Here is a 17,444-nt window from a genome sequence, read left to right as displayed (position 1 = left end):
TCCTTGGAGATTTCACCAGGCAGTCCTTCAGGAAATGCCCAGGTTTTCCGCAATACAGACATAACTGTTGTTGCCTTCTTTTATCTCACTCTTGCTTTGTTAATGGAGGTCACCCCCCCCCCCCAATTTGCATGGGCTCCACAGTGCTTTCTTGTGCTCGGGTTACATTGTCTCTAGACCGAACATACATAGCCCAAAGATCCATTTGGGAACGATCTGCTTTTCCGTCTTGCAACCGGTGGTCTAGTTGTACGACAAGATTTATGAACTCAGAACAGTCTCGAGGAGGGTCAACTACTTGAGCTAGAACGTCTTTTAGTTTGCCTCGTAAACCCTGATGAAACAACGTGATTCTTTTGTTTTCAGGCCACCTAGCTTCGGCAACCAATCTGTTGAAAGTAGCAATGTACATTAACAAGTCCTGATTCCCCTGTCGGAGGGAAAGGAGTTCATTGTCCACTGCTTGCTCTCGGGTATGGCGAGCAAAAAGTTTCTCCATTTCCCTCTGAAATCCCCCAAAGTCATGTAATAAAGGATCATCATGGGTCACCAATGGTACAGACCAATCTGCTGCGCTACCGCTCAGGTATGATAAAACAAAGGCTACCCGAGCTTGGTCGTTTGGGAATGCTCCTGGTCTGCAAAGAAAGTGAAGGCAACACTGATTCATGAAAGCTGCGTATTTCCGTGGATCACCTGTAAACCGCTCCAGCGGTGCCAAAGGAACTGTTCCTGGTAGCATTATTTGTACCGGAGTAGAGGAAGTGGATGGCAGGGTAGGATTCTGCATCGTCGTGTTGCTTCAGGCAGAGGTGTCTGTCCTGCTTGTGATTGCAAGTATTGTCTGCTAATGTCTTCTGTGCGTTCCTTAGTCACTGTTAAATCTCTTCGGAGAGGGTTAGTCTCCTGTCGGGCAGAATGAACCTTGGCGCGCAGTTCTCCTATTAATTGGGCCAATTGGTCTAATTCCGAGGTCTCCATGGCACCCAGGTGGATTGGTTTGGCAGGCTTCATGTTCTGTTACGCTCACGTGGCTCCATGGGGACGCCACCAAGCAGTTGGGACTCAGGTATCCTTCTCTGCGGTTCCCAGGTGTGACTAGTAGAAGGGTTCTGCCTTGCTTTTAATGCAGGTGTGCTCTCCATCCTGCCTTCTTGGCAGAGGCGCGTTGTGCTTGGTGGACATTTGCGATCGAGTTACTTCACTGATGCCGGCCAGCTTTGAGTCTTTCAGGTAGGTCTTATTGCTGTGCTATATTATTGTCCTTGCATGCCTTTTTGGTTTAACTAATGTCTTTTCTCTTCCTTAGGTGCGTGGAAGTCCAATATGTGGCATAGATTGAAGTGGGTCTCGCCGGTAAGTAATGGCGTTTTTAGAGCACCTTGCTACAGTGAGTAGGCGCTAAGCGCAGCGCTATGATTCCTTGCCTCTTGCTAACCTGTTGTCTTGTCTTCCCACAGGTTGCGGTGCTCACCCGGTGCATAGAATTCCTGAGGCGATGCTGGTCGAGGAACGGCTTGCGAGGTAAGCTTTTCGGCACCGTTCATTAAATTGTAAAAATGTCTAATACCTTGTTTCTTCCTTTTTTGCAGATCTGTCGGTTCGGGAGGAGTGCTGGTTCCAGGATGCTGATCTGAAGAGCCGTGGACAGCTAACGATGCAATTACAGGTAAGCTGCTGCTGCGAACGATGTCCGTTTTCTCCTTAACAGGTGCTGTTCTTCCGAGGTTCGCGGGTGCAGCTGAACACGGTCAGCGTCACGTTGCAGAATTGCAAAGTAACGCGAAGCGTGTTATCACAGTCGGGTGTGGTTTAAATAGCTTCAAGAAAGTAGTCCAGGTAAATTAGTTCCTATGGTACCACACCCAAAAATACTATACCGCATAGCTTGGTTCCGAGGAGCCAAGCTATGTGGATGCCTCCATGTTGATTGACACTGAAATAAAGTAGTTCCCAATACAAGTCCTTTATCAAGTATGAGCCTGGCGCCAAAGGCGCCAGGACTGGCCCCTAGAAGGCCTAGGCCAAGGATGCCTGGTTTTAGTGGAGACCCTTCCTGGCCCATGGGCTTGCCAGGGGGTCTTCTGGATGGGGGTTGTGACAAGCTCTTCTGTTACAAATGCGGGTTCGAATACCCGCACAAAGGATCATGCCCCGCAATCGGACAACGCTGCACCTCCTGTGGTGAAGAGGGACACTTCAAAGACGTGTGCAGTCTATTGTGAGATTGAGGGAGAGACCGACACAAGGAGAAACCTTCCCGCTCCAGAGGCAGGTACGGGGGGCCCTCACTCAACAACCCAACCCCCAGTACCCCGAACACCCAGAATCAACCCACAGGCGACCCGAGAGACAGAGACTCGGGAGAGGACCGACAGAAAAGGAAAGACAGAGGACAGTTTGTAATGCGCGCACGACCCGAGCGCAGGTTACGCCGCCATGTACGATACCTGGTGGAACAGTCCCCCACCGACTCTGACCCAAGCTCGTCAGGGAGTGATCAAAAGAAAAAGGCTTGTGTGTACGCCCTGGGAAACCCCACTGCAACCGCGCATAGCCCAACACTCATCATCAAGCTACAAGAGGGACCAACAGAATTCCTGATAGAAACCGGAGCCACGGTCAAAGTAGTAAGTGAAAAAGTATACGCTGACCTCCATCAGAGACCCAAACTACAGCCAGCCACCGTTGACATATACGCATACGGAGCCAAGACACCCCTTAAGTGCTTAGGACAATTCAATGGCCTGTGTCGCTACAAGGGACACGAAATGAAGATACTGATTCATGTACTGGCCACAGAGACAGACAGTGGCTGTGTCCTAAGTTTTAAGGTGGCAGCCGATATGGGCTTGATACACATTCTATACAATATAATGGTCCACAAATACATCGACCCGGTCGAGATGATAAACAACCTATATCCCAAGATCTTCAAAGGGATCAGCAAACTCAAGAATCGACAAATCAATCTTCATGTGGACAATGCTGTATGCCTTGTAGCCCAACCATACCGCGGGATCCCTGTCAACATTCAAAAAAGGTCAAGGACGAACTCCAGAAACTGCTGGAGCAGGACATCATTGAAAGAGCCACAGGACACTCCACGTGGGTAGCCCCAATTGTCCCAGTCCCCAAAAAGGGATCCGAAGCCATAAGACTGTGCAATGGCATGCAACGCCCGAATCAAGCCATTCGAAGGGAGAGATACCCCGCACCCTGCATCATGGGTATGATCCATCTACTGAACGGGGCGAAGGTCTTTTCCAAACTCGACCTGCAGAAAGGCTACCACCAGCTAGTATTACATCCCGAGAGCTGGAACATAACAACTTTTGTCAAGCATGTTGGCCTCTTCAGGTATAAAAGGCTGAGCTTCGGAGTGTCCTCGGCAGCAGAAACATTCCAGGCCGAAGTACATAACATCATTAAGCACATCCCCAACTGCCTTAATTATTCGGACGACATACTAGTGTTTGGAACAGATGTGAACAAACATGACAAGACCCTCATGAAGGTATGCAAGGCCCTCCACAACGCCAACCTCACCCTAAACAAGGACAAGTGCGAGTTCCGCAAAAACACATTGAAGTTCTTCGGACACTTGTTCTCAGAATCAGGCATGACACCTGACCCGGAGAAGGTAGCAGCACTAAATGACACTTCTGCTTCAACCACGGTATTAGAACTTGGGTCATTTCTAGGTCTGGCCAGTTACTGCAACCGCTATATCCGGGAGTTCCCATCAGTCAGCGAACCGCTGAGACACCTGACCCACCAGGATGTAAAATTCGAATGGACCAGCGATTGCCAGAAGGCTTTCGAACTAATAAGACAAAGGGTTGTGAAAGCAGAAAATATGTCATACTATGATCCCAACAGGAAAACCGAACTCAACCCAAAGGACCCCTCTTAGAAACACATTGTGGCCTATGCCCGTCGCAGCCTGTCCACCATGGAACAGGCGTACTCTGAAGCGGAAAAAGAAGGGCTCACTGTTGCATGGGCGTGCAAACATTTCCATCTGTTTCTCTATGGGAAGCCGTTCCAGATCGTCACGGACCACCAAGCCCTGTTATTTTTGTATGGCAACCCTCACGCTAAGATGCCACCGCAAATCGCCCGATGGGGTTTGAGATTGCAGGACTCTGCATTTGACATCATCCACAGGCCTGAAAAGGGTGAAAATCCGGCGGACTTCCTCTCCAGGAGGCCACGGGGGGAGTGCGTACCCGAACCGTCGGTGGCTGATAGGTACCTAAGATACCTCATACACCAGACCACACTAGAAGGAGTCAACATGGAATCACTCGCCAGAGAAACTGAAGGCGACCTTGCCTGTCGCATCATCTGTGAAGGACTGCAATCCGGACGGTGACGAAGGGCTAAAGAAATGGGGAGAGCCGCAGGAGGCAAAGTGCAGGAGGACGTGGAACGTCTGCTACAAGTCAAAGATGAACTGGCTGAATCGGAAGATCATTTGCTATTAAAAGACTGCAAGCTGGTAATCCCAGATGGCATGAGAGTGAAAATCATGGAACTGGCCCACGAGACACACCGAGACATAGCATCCACCAAAAGCATGCTTCGCCAAAAGGTGTGGTTTCCACACATGGACACCTTGGCAGAGGCAGCCCTGAAGGCATGCCCTACATGCTGTCTCATCACGCCAAATCACCACCCTGAACCACTGGTCATGTCAGAACTCCCGCAGAGAATATGGGAGGCTGTTGCGGCCGACTTCTTTGGACCTATTGAAGGAGGAAAGTATGTCCTGGCAGTGATGGATGAGTACTCACGGTATCCCGATGTCAGACTCAGATCCTCGACCGCTGCCCACCATGTTATCCCCGCATTGGACCACATGTTCTCTATGGTGTATCTAAATTACTCAGGACAGACAATGGACTCCCATTTTGTGGACATCAGTTCGTCCAGTTCGCCAAATACCTCGGATTCCGTCACAGGAAGGTCACTCCCCTATGGCCCCAGGCCAGCGGGATGATAGGGTGCTTCATGGCGAATCTCAAGGTAGCCCTGCAGATCGCCCGGCTGACGGGACAGCCAATACGAACAGGTCCTCAACCAGCTCATGAGAGACTACAGGGGGACTACAAGGGGCACTCCTCACAGCACCACAGGGAAGACCCCGGCAGAACTGATGTTTGGGCGAAACACCCAGACCCGCATTCCTCAGGCAGAGGTTATCAACCCCAACCCCACGCTTGACACAGAGGTGCAGGAGTGGAATGGGATACGGCAGCAAAAGCCTGAATGAAAGAGTATGCAGATACCCGTAGGAGGGCACAGGCCTCTCGCATAGAAGTGGGAGACTTGGTGGCAGTCAGACAATTGGTGACACATAAGCACACATCGGTATTCAGGGAAGAACCTCTGCTTGTCACTCAGAAGAAGGTGTTCATGGTCACTGCCCAAGGCTCCGAGGGATCTGTCACGAGGAACTCGTCCCATTTCAAGGAAATTCCCTTGACAGGGACAAGACGCCTAACTATGAGTCGGATGATCCCTATCAAGGAGACCAGTGGAACTCAGATGAATCGGCGCAGGATGTGGGAAGCAGAAATGCAGACAACGGACCATTACCAGAGCCGAGTCAGGGGCGCCCACAGCGAGCTCGGAACAGACCTCACAGATGGATCGAGGAAATGGACTAGAAACCCACTAGACTGCCGCCTGTTGCGATGAGTCTGGTAACTGTTTAAAAAGGGGGAGATGTCACTTTGACGTTGTTATGGCAACAGGGGTGGGAGTAATGGGGAAGGAAGGGAAGTGACGCAAGGGGGCGGCGGCACGGGAAAGTTCAGTTCCTGTATGTTGACGAAAAAGATGCACGCTTGAAGGCAACGCTCCGTGTCCGTGTAATTATTGCTGAGCAGCGCTCCCTGCTGCGAGCTCCCAACCGAACAGTAAGTATCTACCAGTAAAAGTCCATGTCCTTAGCATTCAACTGCTGATGCCACTCTGGTAATGGGTCTCTGACCTCCTGGCTTTACATTTGTGTAGTCCCTTTTCAGTCTTCATTAATCTTCCATAGTGGAAACTGAAATGGGACAGTTTTCTTCATACTCCCGCCATGCTGGAACGCTCTTTGTTTTTAATCATATTAGGGTCTGTGTTAATTTCAGCGCACACAGATACAAATGGCAATAATCACCTGGTTGGATGGCTGCACCACCTGTTCATAGTAATGGGTCTCTAATTAAAGGTGTTCCTAAACTCAGGTATCAATTTTGAGAATAATGCACATACACATCAAGTACTTTCCTGTGCCTCCTAATCAGAAATTTTACTTCTGGAAAGAAGGGTCATTTTCAGTGGTATAAACAGGCTGAGGCCTGAGAAAAAGTCTCACCCTGTTTCCCCAAGGCAATTTAGGCAGGCCACAGAACACAGGTCATGTTTTCCTGAATGTAAAACTATCCATTGTTGAACCACTAGCTAAAATGTGATTAAGGCAAGAGGGATGAAGAAAAAGAATGTTGCATGTTTGTAGTAATATCCCAGCCAGTCACATTATTAATTGCTAAACCACGTCAAACAAAGAAAAATGGTTGGAATTCTTCAATTTCTTTTTAATTTTTATACTTTTCCCAGCGGATCTTTGATTTTCCTCCCATTACAAACATTATGAACCTTGGAACACACTGTGCCATTATTGATTGGAAGTATGATTAGCAGATTGTGACAGTCATACATACGTTATGTGTATGGCTGCCACCATGTGTTATGAATTTGGTATATTTTCAGGTGATTGTGTGGAGACAGAAATTTAAAGCCTACATGTTGGTCACCAAAAACTAAGTTCTTACAGTAACTGGAAAGAGAAACAAAAAATAAACTAACAATATTGAAGTGTTTTCAACTACATTTTACTATTGTTGTATAGGCCAAGTCACCCTCACCTGCCCTCTCCAAACCCCACCCACCCATTGTCCTTTTTGTCACAGTACCCATTACTTGTATACACCACTGGTTTGGAACATTCAATTGACACAGTAAAATATGTTTTACATATATTCATATCATAGCTATATTATACAGATATACAAAATTTAGGCACAGGGAGAAAACAGGATTTTCCCAGACCGGCACATACAATTCCAGAATTAAAACCTCGGTCAAGGAGTTCTGAAGATACACATTTAAAAACACTCATACATCTTAGTAATGCACTGACTGAAATATTAATGCAACCAAATACTATGCTCAGGAGTGCTGCCATGGGAAATTTCAAACCAATACCGATTTCCAGCAAATTATTTTCTTGAAAACTGAATAATTACAATTATTTTCTGAATGTGCCTTTGGTGATAGAAGATGATAGTCAGTTCCAAGACTACAATCATTGCAAATATTGCATTATTTTGACTTCACAGCACATGATTCTTCAACCTCTGGTATTAGAAAATTCCCAACTCTGAATTTCATCTACGCGCTTCCTACATTAAAAGAAAAGGTTAAAAGGGTTGCATATTGGGGAGGTCAACATATTTTGACACTGATCCTTTGCATCAGAAAGCTTCAACGTGTTTCAATTTAAGCCAGAGAAATATGTATATTTTTGTGACATGTTTTTATCACTCAGATCCATTTGGGTAGCTTAAGCCTTGTTGGAGAATTCTATGCAAACATAGATTGGCACCACAGGCACATTACCCTAAATAGTGGAGTTTTTACATAAATTAATGTATGCATGTTGAATAAAGAACATGGGTTCTCCACCACAGATGCATTAACATTAAACACATTTTTTAATCGGTATTCAGATGCAAACAATTGTTTGTAGACAGATGAACAAAATGGTAAATTGCAAACTTATTTTGTGCCCAAAAATGATGGAACGTGCTTAAGCAAGGAATGAGCTGGTATTTTAGAACTGCAACTGCTTGTGTTCATTCATCATTGCTCTACAAAGTGTAAACTTCGAAGGGGTCAAAGCATTTCTGTACAAAAGGGCTTCTGCATTATTCTGAACAAAATGCTCAATGTGGGTTTCCCACGTAGTGGGCAGCTCAGACGGTACTATTCTTGCCTACTTCCTATCTCTAAATGTTGCAAGGGGATAAACAGCCTATTGATCAATGTGGTTTGTGGTGACTTTTGCCAACCCTAGAATAACTTAAATGTCTAACATTCCAATGTGGCCTTTAGTCCAGTCACCAGCAAGATCAAGATTGTCCTGCTTTCTTATTTTACTCTATATCAACCTACAAATCATATGCATAGGTCCCAGTATAATGTCCTGTGTAACACCTCTTCATTGGCTTTACAAGGCCCTATCCTGTACTCAAGGGCGATAACTCTCCAGGCAGACCTCTGAAATAGAACTTTAGCATCACGACCCAATGTGAAAAGTGCTCAAAAACTACTGTTCACTAACAAAGGGGTGATCCTCCATGGTAACAGATTTGATGCCCTTGCCTCCTCTGAAGAGATGGTTTGGCCATTACTAGTGTCAACAAAAAGAATGTTATAAGACTCCTTTGATTTCGTCACAAATAAGTTACAATGGTGGAGTGGAGTAACTAAGTTTCCACAAGCTCTGTGAAATTCCAATGCGGTTTGTGTTCTTTACATGTATCATGCATACAACTTATGTTCCATGCTAATGCAGAGAAATGAACACCATGTTAACTTAATTTTCATTGTATGCACGTTTTCAGGAAAACTGCACTATTAGGACCAGGAAAGACATGCCTTTTGTGAATGCCTTAGTTGCTTCACTTAATGGTTTCTAAAGACAATGTTGTGATGCATAAAGTGAGTGAGTGTAATTATGTCATGTCTTTTTATGGGTATATTGTAATGTTGTGACATGAAATAAGATGGTGTGAATGAACCTAGAAGCTGTGGTACAAAAATTGTACATGGCCAGCTGAGGGTGGCTGCAGTGTCCAAGGTTATCAAGCAGTAGATGTCAGTGGTTATACAGAATATAGCAATCAATAACATAGTATCAATACACTGTAATGTATGCCACTTATATAATGTATGTCACTTATTTAAATGGTGTGCATTTTTTAATACCACACTTTTCCATTAAACTATGTTGATGTAGGGTACATAAGTGCTAGTTTCACTGAATACTCGTATTCCTTAGATGAGAAGTGAGCCATTTCCACTAAGGCGTCCATCCCTTGTACTGCACATCATGTGACACATCATTACCAAGTACTCTGGTAATGACCATGGTTGCATCCAAAGCACTTCACAAATTACAGCAATCTATGCACTATATTTGTTACAAAATAGCCATAGGCATTTCTAAATTCATTCATATGTGAAAATCGAGGAATAGTAGAAAGTCATCTTCCTTTCATTTTAGTGTGAACGTTTGTATAGCAATGTTAAAATCTTCATCCTATTCACAGCATAATTTTGATATGTGTGCGTACACGTTCTGCATGTTTTCTTTACATACGCAGTCTGATGAAGGCAAGCCTGGCATTTGGATTTTCCATGTGGGAAATTTGAATCAGGGTTGAAAGCCTGCGATCCAAATGTTCGAGGGAGAAAAGGCCGAAGATTATTTCTCTGAAATAATCTTCTGTCTTTTCTTCCCTGAACATTTACAACTTGTCCCGCGCCGCCACCCACACCCTGGCCACACCCCCAACACACCCTTAATTACTTTGTGTCCCTGCGATGCCTGTTCCCTTTCACTTCTGTGATCGGGACCCAGTGCCGCAGGGTCCTTTTTTTTTTGTCATGGCTGCGGGGGACACCCCGCAACCCCCACTCACAATATAGTGAGCAAGAGTGCGAGGGACAGATCCCCAGCACCAAATGCGTGATTTGGTCGAACTTTTCGGCATTTTCGAATGGCCAAAATTCAGTCAAATCACACATTCATGCTTTTAAGCTCGGTCATTTTGGCCAGTTCTGGAAATTTGACAGAATGCATCAAACATGCGAATCACATTGCTCCCTCTCAAGTATGATCCACTTGCTAGCGAAATACATGCAAACAATAGTTCACTTATGATCTGCTTGCCAAGTTGTTCTTTAAATCTGAGGATCACAGTCTGGATTTGTCATTGTGATCCCAGAAGTACAATCCCTAGAATGCACAGATTGACCATGACTCACCATGCACATCCCAAATAAAACAACACAATCTGTAACCTATATATATATACAAATTCAGAATTTCTTAGAGCGCTCCTGTTGTCATACACCTGTAAGGTCTGGAATGATGATTTCAAAGGTGGTCCAACACTCCCTCGCATTAGGAATTTTTCAGACAACTAAAATGGACACTGAGATTCTGCATAGGTGTTTGTCTTCCTTTCCGAAGGGTTGATTTACATACAACTCTTGCTTAACGGTACAAGGAGTTACCCTTCTCATGCGTGCACACTGCATGGGTCGGACAGAGGCAACAAGTAAAACAAACAGACAATGCTCTGTCAGCCCAGTTTCCCACGCCTTGTGAGTAATCTCTGAGCAACTACCGAGGTATCCACAGAGAGGCAAAGATTTCTACTGGCTTTGTCTGCCTTCTCACATCTAGTAGTAGGCAGAGTCCATATGGATTTGTTGTGTGGGTATCAACCACTTCAGATCCTCACGCAGACAGGGTCGGAAACGAGTTTGCCGGTATCCTGGTGATTATTCTGCCAGGATACTGGCAAATGGTAATACTGTTAACGGTACTCAGTCCAGCATTATTACCGCTGGATTATGAGGGTCGGTGACAGTGGTAAATCTCCATTCCATGGAGTCTCATTAGATTCAAACGGGGGATTTGCCGGTATTACCAGTGCTGATAATACCGGCTTTGTTTTGCTGGTAGGGTGGCGGAATTCCTCCACCCCACCGGCAAACTTGTAGTTGGCTGGTGCGGAAATGTGCCAGTATATGTTATGTTATGTTACTTTGCAGTTACATAGCGCCTTATATACCATTGGTATGGTCTGAAGGCACTGGTAGGTTGCACGCCCTCGGGAACCAAAGTTCAGATCAGTAGAGAGAGTCAAAGGTGCGTGTGAGCACCGGATATGTGTTCAGCTAGTGCGGTTTTCGTGTAGTAGCTGCTTCTTAGCGGTAGGTGTGGTGGTTGAGAGGTCAATAGTATGTGTTCATTCTGGCAGGATTTATCCAGACCAAGTGTGGCTGTGTTAGGCCTGAGGAGAACGCCTGGCTGGGGGTGAGTAACCAGAAGTGTTCAGTTAGAGCGATGGGGAGTATGAGGCAGATGTTGGTATGAGAACAGTTATACAGAATGGTGTGAAAGTATCTCTGTGTTCTAGTTGAGTGGTGGTGTAAAGAGGAGAGTAAGCGTGGTGATGTGAGATGGTGGGTTATATGCTCAATAAACGTTTCATGCATTCCAAGCCATCCCATGTAAGTCGCGCAATACTATGCATTCCAGTTCACTCCATGCCCTCACGTCCGCTCCATGCACTCCAGTCCGCTCGATGCCCTCCAGTCTGCTCCACGCACTGCAGTCTTTTCCACGCACTGCAGTCTGTTTCACTCCAGTTCTTTTATGCACTCGATCCTCGTGTTTCACCTGTACCATCCACATACTTCCCGGTACCTTTCACATGTTACACCAGTACCTTCCACACATTTTATTTGTTCTATCCACATATTTCACCCTTCCATCCACATGCGTCATCCGTTCCATCCCCATACATCTCACGTTCAATCAACACAGGTCACCCGTTCCATCAACATGCGTCACTCGTTCCATGAACATACATCACCCGTTCTATCTACATACGATACCACGAACCTCACCTGTTCCGTCCACTCTGGGCGCTCCATGGCTCTAAGTAGTCATCCGTTCTACACACTCATCCGCTCTATGCACTCATCCGCTCTATGCGATCATCCGTTCTAGGCGCTCACCCTCTTTGCATGCTCTACGCATTCATCTGCTCTACGTACTCACCCTCCCTACTCACTCACCCGCTCTCACGCACCCCTCTACTCTCACGCACCTCTTCGCTCTAACGCACCCCTTCGCTCTCACGCACCCCTTCGTTCTTACGCATTTGTTCGTTGTTACGCATTCATTCGCTCTTACGCACTCGTCTGCTCCATACACTCGTGTGCTCTACCAACTAATCTGTTCTACGCGTTCATCTACTCTACACACTCCTCCGTTCTTACTCACTCCTCAGTTCTACACACTTGTTTGCTCTGTGCACTCTTCCGCTCCGCACACTCTTCCGCTCTGCGCACTTTTCTGCTCTACGCGCTCTTTTGCTCTGCGCACCTATCACTCTCTATGCACACATCTGTTCTGCGCACCCATCCGCTCCACACACTCATCCGTTCCTGGCACTCATTCGCTCTATGCACTTGTTCTTTCACGCACTCCTCTGCTATATGCACTCATCTGCTCTACCAAGTCATTCTAACGATTTCTTCCATTCCATTCACTTCATTCATTCATCCGTGCATTATTGATTTCAGGGCATGTCACTCGTCTTACGCACTGGATCCATTCCGTGCTCTCTATATTTTTCATGCACCACACTCGTCTCATGTATTTGAATTGTCTATTCTGTGTTTTCCATTTATGTCATGCATTCATACAGTCAGTGCCATCTGTCTGTGTACTCGTTAGTCTCTTATATTCATCTTTCCATCCTCCTCTCTTTATTCCTTTCGCCCATTTTGTTCATTGCACTCATTACAGTCACTTATATTCATCATTCCGTCCTCTTCTCTTTATTCATTTTGTTCATTTTGCGCACATTATTTCTGTTTCATTAATTTAAATCTCATTACTGTTTCCGTACGATTTATTCTTTTTATCCATTTCACTGCTTTATTCTATTTACTCGCTCTATTCTGTTTGTCCTTTTAGTTTACATTAGCAGTTATTAGTGCTCGCTTTCTCTCATGGAAATACCAGACATTAATTCCACACAGGACAACTTGTAATGAGGGCCAATAGAGAGTTCTGTGTGTGGAATTCTGTGTGAGTGACTGGTTTTCTGTATGGCAGGTAGAGAGAGTCTGGCTTAGTGAGAGGGTGTTGCAGTAGATGTCCCTTACCTAATGTATAGCCTGTACTGCTGCTTACCTGATGGGGCATGTACTGTACAAACTACCTGCAACCAAAAGAGTAAAGCCGCCTCCTTGTGTGCCTTTAGCTCCTTGCCTACTTACCTGTTGGGCAACCACAAAACATTGCTTATTGTTAGGGAAAACCCATATTCTGATACCTAATACCACATCATGCAGGGACTCAGACTCTGTGTCAAAGAGTATGCGACATTGAAATAGTAGCCTTTGGATTCTAAACCACTAGGTAAATTGTACGCCAGCGTCTGCTGGAGTATGCGTAGAGGAAGTAAACCCACTAAACCACCAAGGAAAGCATTTTAGAAATAAGGGCCTTGTAGAAAACCCTGGTTAACCACTACACCACGAGGGAAACCGTTTTATTAAAGGAACCAACAAAGCCACCAGGGAAGTTAATATTAAACAACTAGCAGAAAGCCTTACCAAACAGTAACCACACGCCTCAGAAGACCCTATGATGCCCATGCCAGAAATGCTACGAAGCAACAGGAGCAAAGGGTGGGGTGGGGGCTACCAGCCCTTTATACCTCCCCAAGTACCACACCCTGTAACTAAGTGATTGCATGGGGTAAGTAACCAATCCTGGGAGGGTGTGGGTCATTAAAGAAGGTGTGTGTGAATGGTTGAGTGTGTGTTAGTTGGGTGAGGACAGGAGATGGAGGAGGCAGAGGACATCTGAGAGACAGAGGAGTAAAGTGTGAAAACAGAGCACAGGCATTAGAGAAAGGGGTTTGTGGAGTGTTTGACCAAGGTATTAAGGAGTGAGTGGAGTAAAAGTAGAGTAGGGGAATAGGGTGGGAGTGAGAGGTGGTGGTAGGAGGCAGTGGTAGTAGTGGCATGCGTAAGCATATAGCGCGATAGGGAGAAGACGTAGCAGAGAGGTGACAGTAATGGTACAGGGGGAGTAGTAGTAGGAAAAGGGTGGTTGTGGTAGTGAAGTGGTAGTGGTGGGAAGAAGTACTGGAGTAGGAAGGTGGTAGTATTAGTTGAGGAGAATTAGGGGGAAGGAAGTAGCATAGGAGGAAAAATAGAGGAAAAGACAACACCACAGAGAGTAGGCGGTAGTGATAGTAGTGAATGAAGGCATTAAGAAGTAAGAAGAGGAGTAAAATCAAAGGGTGAACGTGGGAACGCAGAGTCTGAGAGTGGAGGGACAGAAGATGGTTTGGAAGGGAATAACATTGGGACGCAGTATAGGAGGATAGGTGAGCTTGTGCATGTTAGGTGAATAGGTGCTTCTGGGAAGAAGAAGGCACCATCCCTAACTCCATAAGAGCACTAAGCGGGTGTAAGGGAAAGATGGAAGGCCCCTAGGGAGGCAGGTAGCCAACGTGTTCCGGAAAACATAATTTGCGCTGGACATAAAAGACAGCGAGGGGTCACCTGTCGATATAACTAGCATCCCTGTTATGGAGGCCTTTGCTAGGGTAGGAGGGAAAGGAGGTGAAGCTAGAGAGGGACTGCCCTAGTGCCAAAACCCCAATCCCGGAAAACCTAGAATCACCTGAATCCATCAACCAATCTGTCTATTTAAGTTCAGTAAACATCCAACTGGGCAATACGGTACAGGTTGAGAAAGACCTATTAGCACAAACCATTGTGGGAGCAGACTGAGGTTTGGACAGTAGAAGGAGCAAATATTGTTTTAGTTAGGTTTAACACATATTAGATACTCACATATAGCAACACAGAAAGAGCAACACATGTATTACTGTGCGGTTGTAGAGGTTGTAGATAAGGCAGTATTATAGGCTCTTTGTTTAGTGGTTGTATAGGTATGGTCCGAAGTGAGGTGCGGTGGAAGAGCTGAGACAGGTGGAAGATGGAGTCAGAAAGGTGCTGTGGTAGAAGCAAGGTCAGTGTGTTAACATGACATAAGTACTGCCATATTGGATGTCAAGGCCTAAAACATTATGAACAGAACAGAATATAGGCCCTGATGTGGAGCTGCGGCTATGTGTAGCTCATCTCTGAAAAATAAATCCCCTTTCCCGTTCCTTAGGACAGAAACCGAGGTCAGAGGTACCCGAGGTGTTCAGATAAACGCTAATTGTATCCAGCTGCAGGGCATGAACGTGGTGGAAATGGAATGTGAGCTGGTAAGGAGGAGCTCTTTGAAGTACACATTCGTGAGAACACGGTATAAGGTTTTGTGATACCAAGAGACTAAGCAAAGATTTAGAGCACTACTGCCCTCCCCAATGAGCGATTATCCCATATGAATTACAAGTCAGCACACAAATAGAACACATACATCCCTGAAATTCAGACTCAAGAGAGGTGCCCCAGTCATGTCATGACTGGGCACCTGGGGTCTGAAGGAGATAAGGGGAGAGCCGTGTCTGGAATGTCCTGTGATTCGGGATAGGAGAAGCAGAGATGATGCCAGTAAATTAAGTACAAGGTTGGGGAGGCAGCTTGTGCTAATGCGTCGGGTATAATGAGAAGGCCTATTGTCTTATCAAAGCAGAGATGGCCTCCCAGTTTACTCTGGTCACATCTGGAATGGAGGGGTGCACATCACGTGGCAGTTTTGATTTATTAATGTGTAAATAAGTTGAACAACCAATCCCGTACCTGGATCCGACAATGATGATCTAGGGGACCACGTGTTAGAGGAATGGGTTTAGATAGTTTGCGGCCAATTGGTCCAGGGACAATAGGGGGCATTAGCATGTTCTACAGACAGTAGCCAACGAGGGTTGTGGATAACATTGTAACCTATACAACCAAATTCTGAGGTTTCCCACTATAAAAGATGTAACCTTGTGGATATGACAAGCTACGTGTCAGTTCCATTCTGCGGGACCGTCCGAGACCTTTTTTGCATGTAATAAACCTTGTTTTCCCTTGTAAAAAGGTGCAATAATTACTTGGCCTTTTGGATTATTTTTGTCGCTCGGTTTTTGGGTTGTAATTTCTTTACACACCATTGGACCTTCATCAGAGCCTTGCATGGTTATTTGTGGCGGTACCACCCGATCAAGTTACCTTAAGCTATATAAACTGTGCCTTAGTACTGTTGTACTTACACACCTTTTTTATCAGAAAATCATGTCCATAGTTATTGATGTAACATAGTAGGACTTTAGCGGTATTTAATGTTACTGCACCTTAGGTTGTTTTATAGCATTTGAAGAAACTTTTTTAATACAACATACGTGTATGGGCCCCAGTTATGATCAAATACATGCAGTACAGATGATCTCTAAGTGATGCAACACAAATTACAAAGTTAAGCTCTAGCTTTGAAACACTTGTGAAACACACTTTGTTCGAGCATGGGCGAAAGATATGTGTGAATTAAAATCATCTTTCTTTTTAGCCTGGCCTAATTTGTTAAATAAATAAAACAAAATGCCATATTAGGAATGTAAGCACATGTCTAAAAATATCTGTAATGGTAGGTATAGGTTTTGTCTATTATTCAAAAATCTGTATTCTGCTTCAACCAAAAACAAACAGGAAAACAAGTAAACCACAGACGTCTTAAGCAGGACTCATTTTCATATTCCAATAATTGTTAGGTATAAATATTTCAGAAAGGACTCTAGGTGTTTAAGCACTGCTGCGCAGTCGGTTTTTCCCCTGAGTGTGATTATTAGGCCATTACAGAGCGACTCTTGGTTCAGTCCAGGGTTTACAGTGCATTGCACTGCATTAAGTACAAATCAACAATATTCTTTAATTGGCTGTTCCTGCCAAGGTGTTTATTTCAGCAGGCATACGTTTTTCTTCAAACTTACCTTAATTGTGGCGAGTATCACCTCCATAATGGAGCACTGCTTTGGCGTTAAACTTCTAGCCTCCTCGCGAATGACATGGTCCTACAAAGAGATTCAGAGGCGTTAGTAGGATTGAGAAATGTTTTCCTGTAATTAAACACATTGGATACAAACCCAATGGTCCATAATAGTGTAAAGTCGATCATCTTCAAAGCATACCAAGCTTCAATAAAGGCATAGAAAGACACTCACTATAGCAGAACTCATAAAAAAAGCATTTATTCTATATCTCTATAAAATCATCAGTTTTTAAGTCAAAGGTATTCTTCTGCATCTTTTGCTTCCCTCCAGCAAATTTAAATATGCGTGTATTCTCTTTAAAACATTACTCTCCTTCACTTGGAGCTTGGTGGATAAGCAGGAATATCACCCCTAAGTCTCAGCATCCTCAACCATGGGTCACTCCATTCATACACTCTCTCTGCACAGACATGCGCCGGCTGCAGTGCAAATGGAGGCGTACCCACTCACATGAGGACCTGAAACTTTACCTCTGTGCCTTGACATCTCTCCAGTCCTCTCTTGATAGAGCAAAAACAGATTTCTACTGCACCCTCATTGACTCTCACTCCAACCATCCTTGCCGGCAACAAG

At 45.2% G+C, this 17,444-nt stretch overlaps 1 protein-coding gene across 1 annotated transcript in view; it reads right to left on the bottom strand.

Annotated features, from left to right (window-relative positions):
- The window catches only part of UNC13C (unc-13 homolog C), a 1,404,640-nt gene that overhangs the window by 133,536 nt on the left and 1,253,660 nt on the right, over nt 1–17,444 (bottom strand). The window contains exon 29 of the mRNA XM_069624856.1: nt 16,812–16,892. Coding sequence (XP_069480957.1) covers nt 16,812–16,892 — 81 coding nt within the window. The remainder of the gene's footprint in view (nt 1–16,811; nt 16,893–17,444) is intronic.

The sequence above is a fragment of the Ambystoma mexicanum genome, chromosome 11, assembly GCF_040938575.1.
Source record: "Ambystoma mexicanum isolate Mex_15411 chromosome 11, UKY_AmexF1_1, whole genome shotgun sequence".
Lineage (NCBI taxonomy): Eukaryota > Metazoa > Chordata > Amphibia > Caudata > Ambystomatidae > Ambystoma > Ambystoma mexicanum.
The sequence above is the reverse complement of the archived record's forward strand: the minus strand, read 5'-3'. Positions and strand labels throughout refer to the sequence as shown.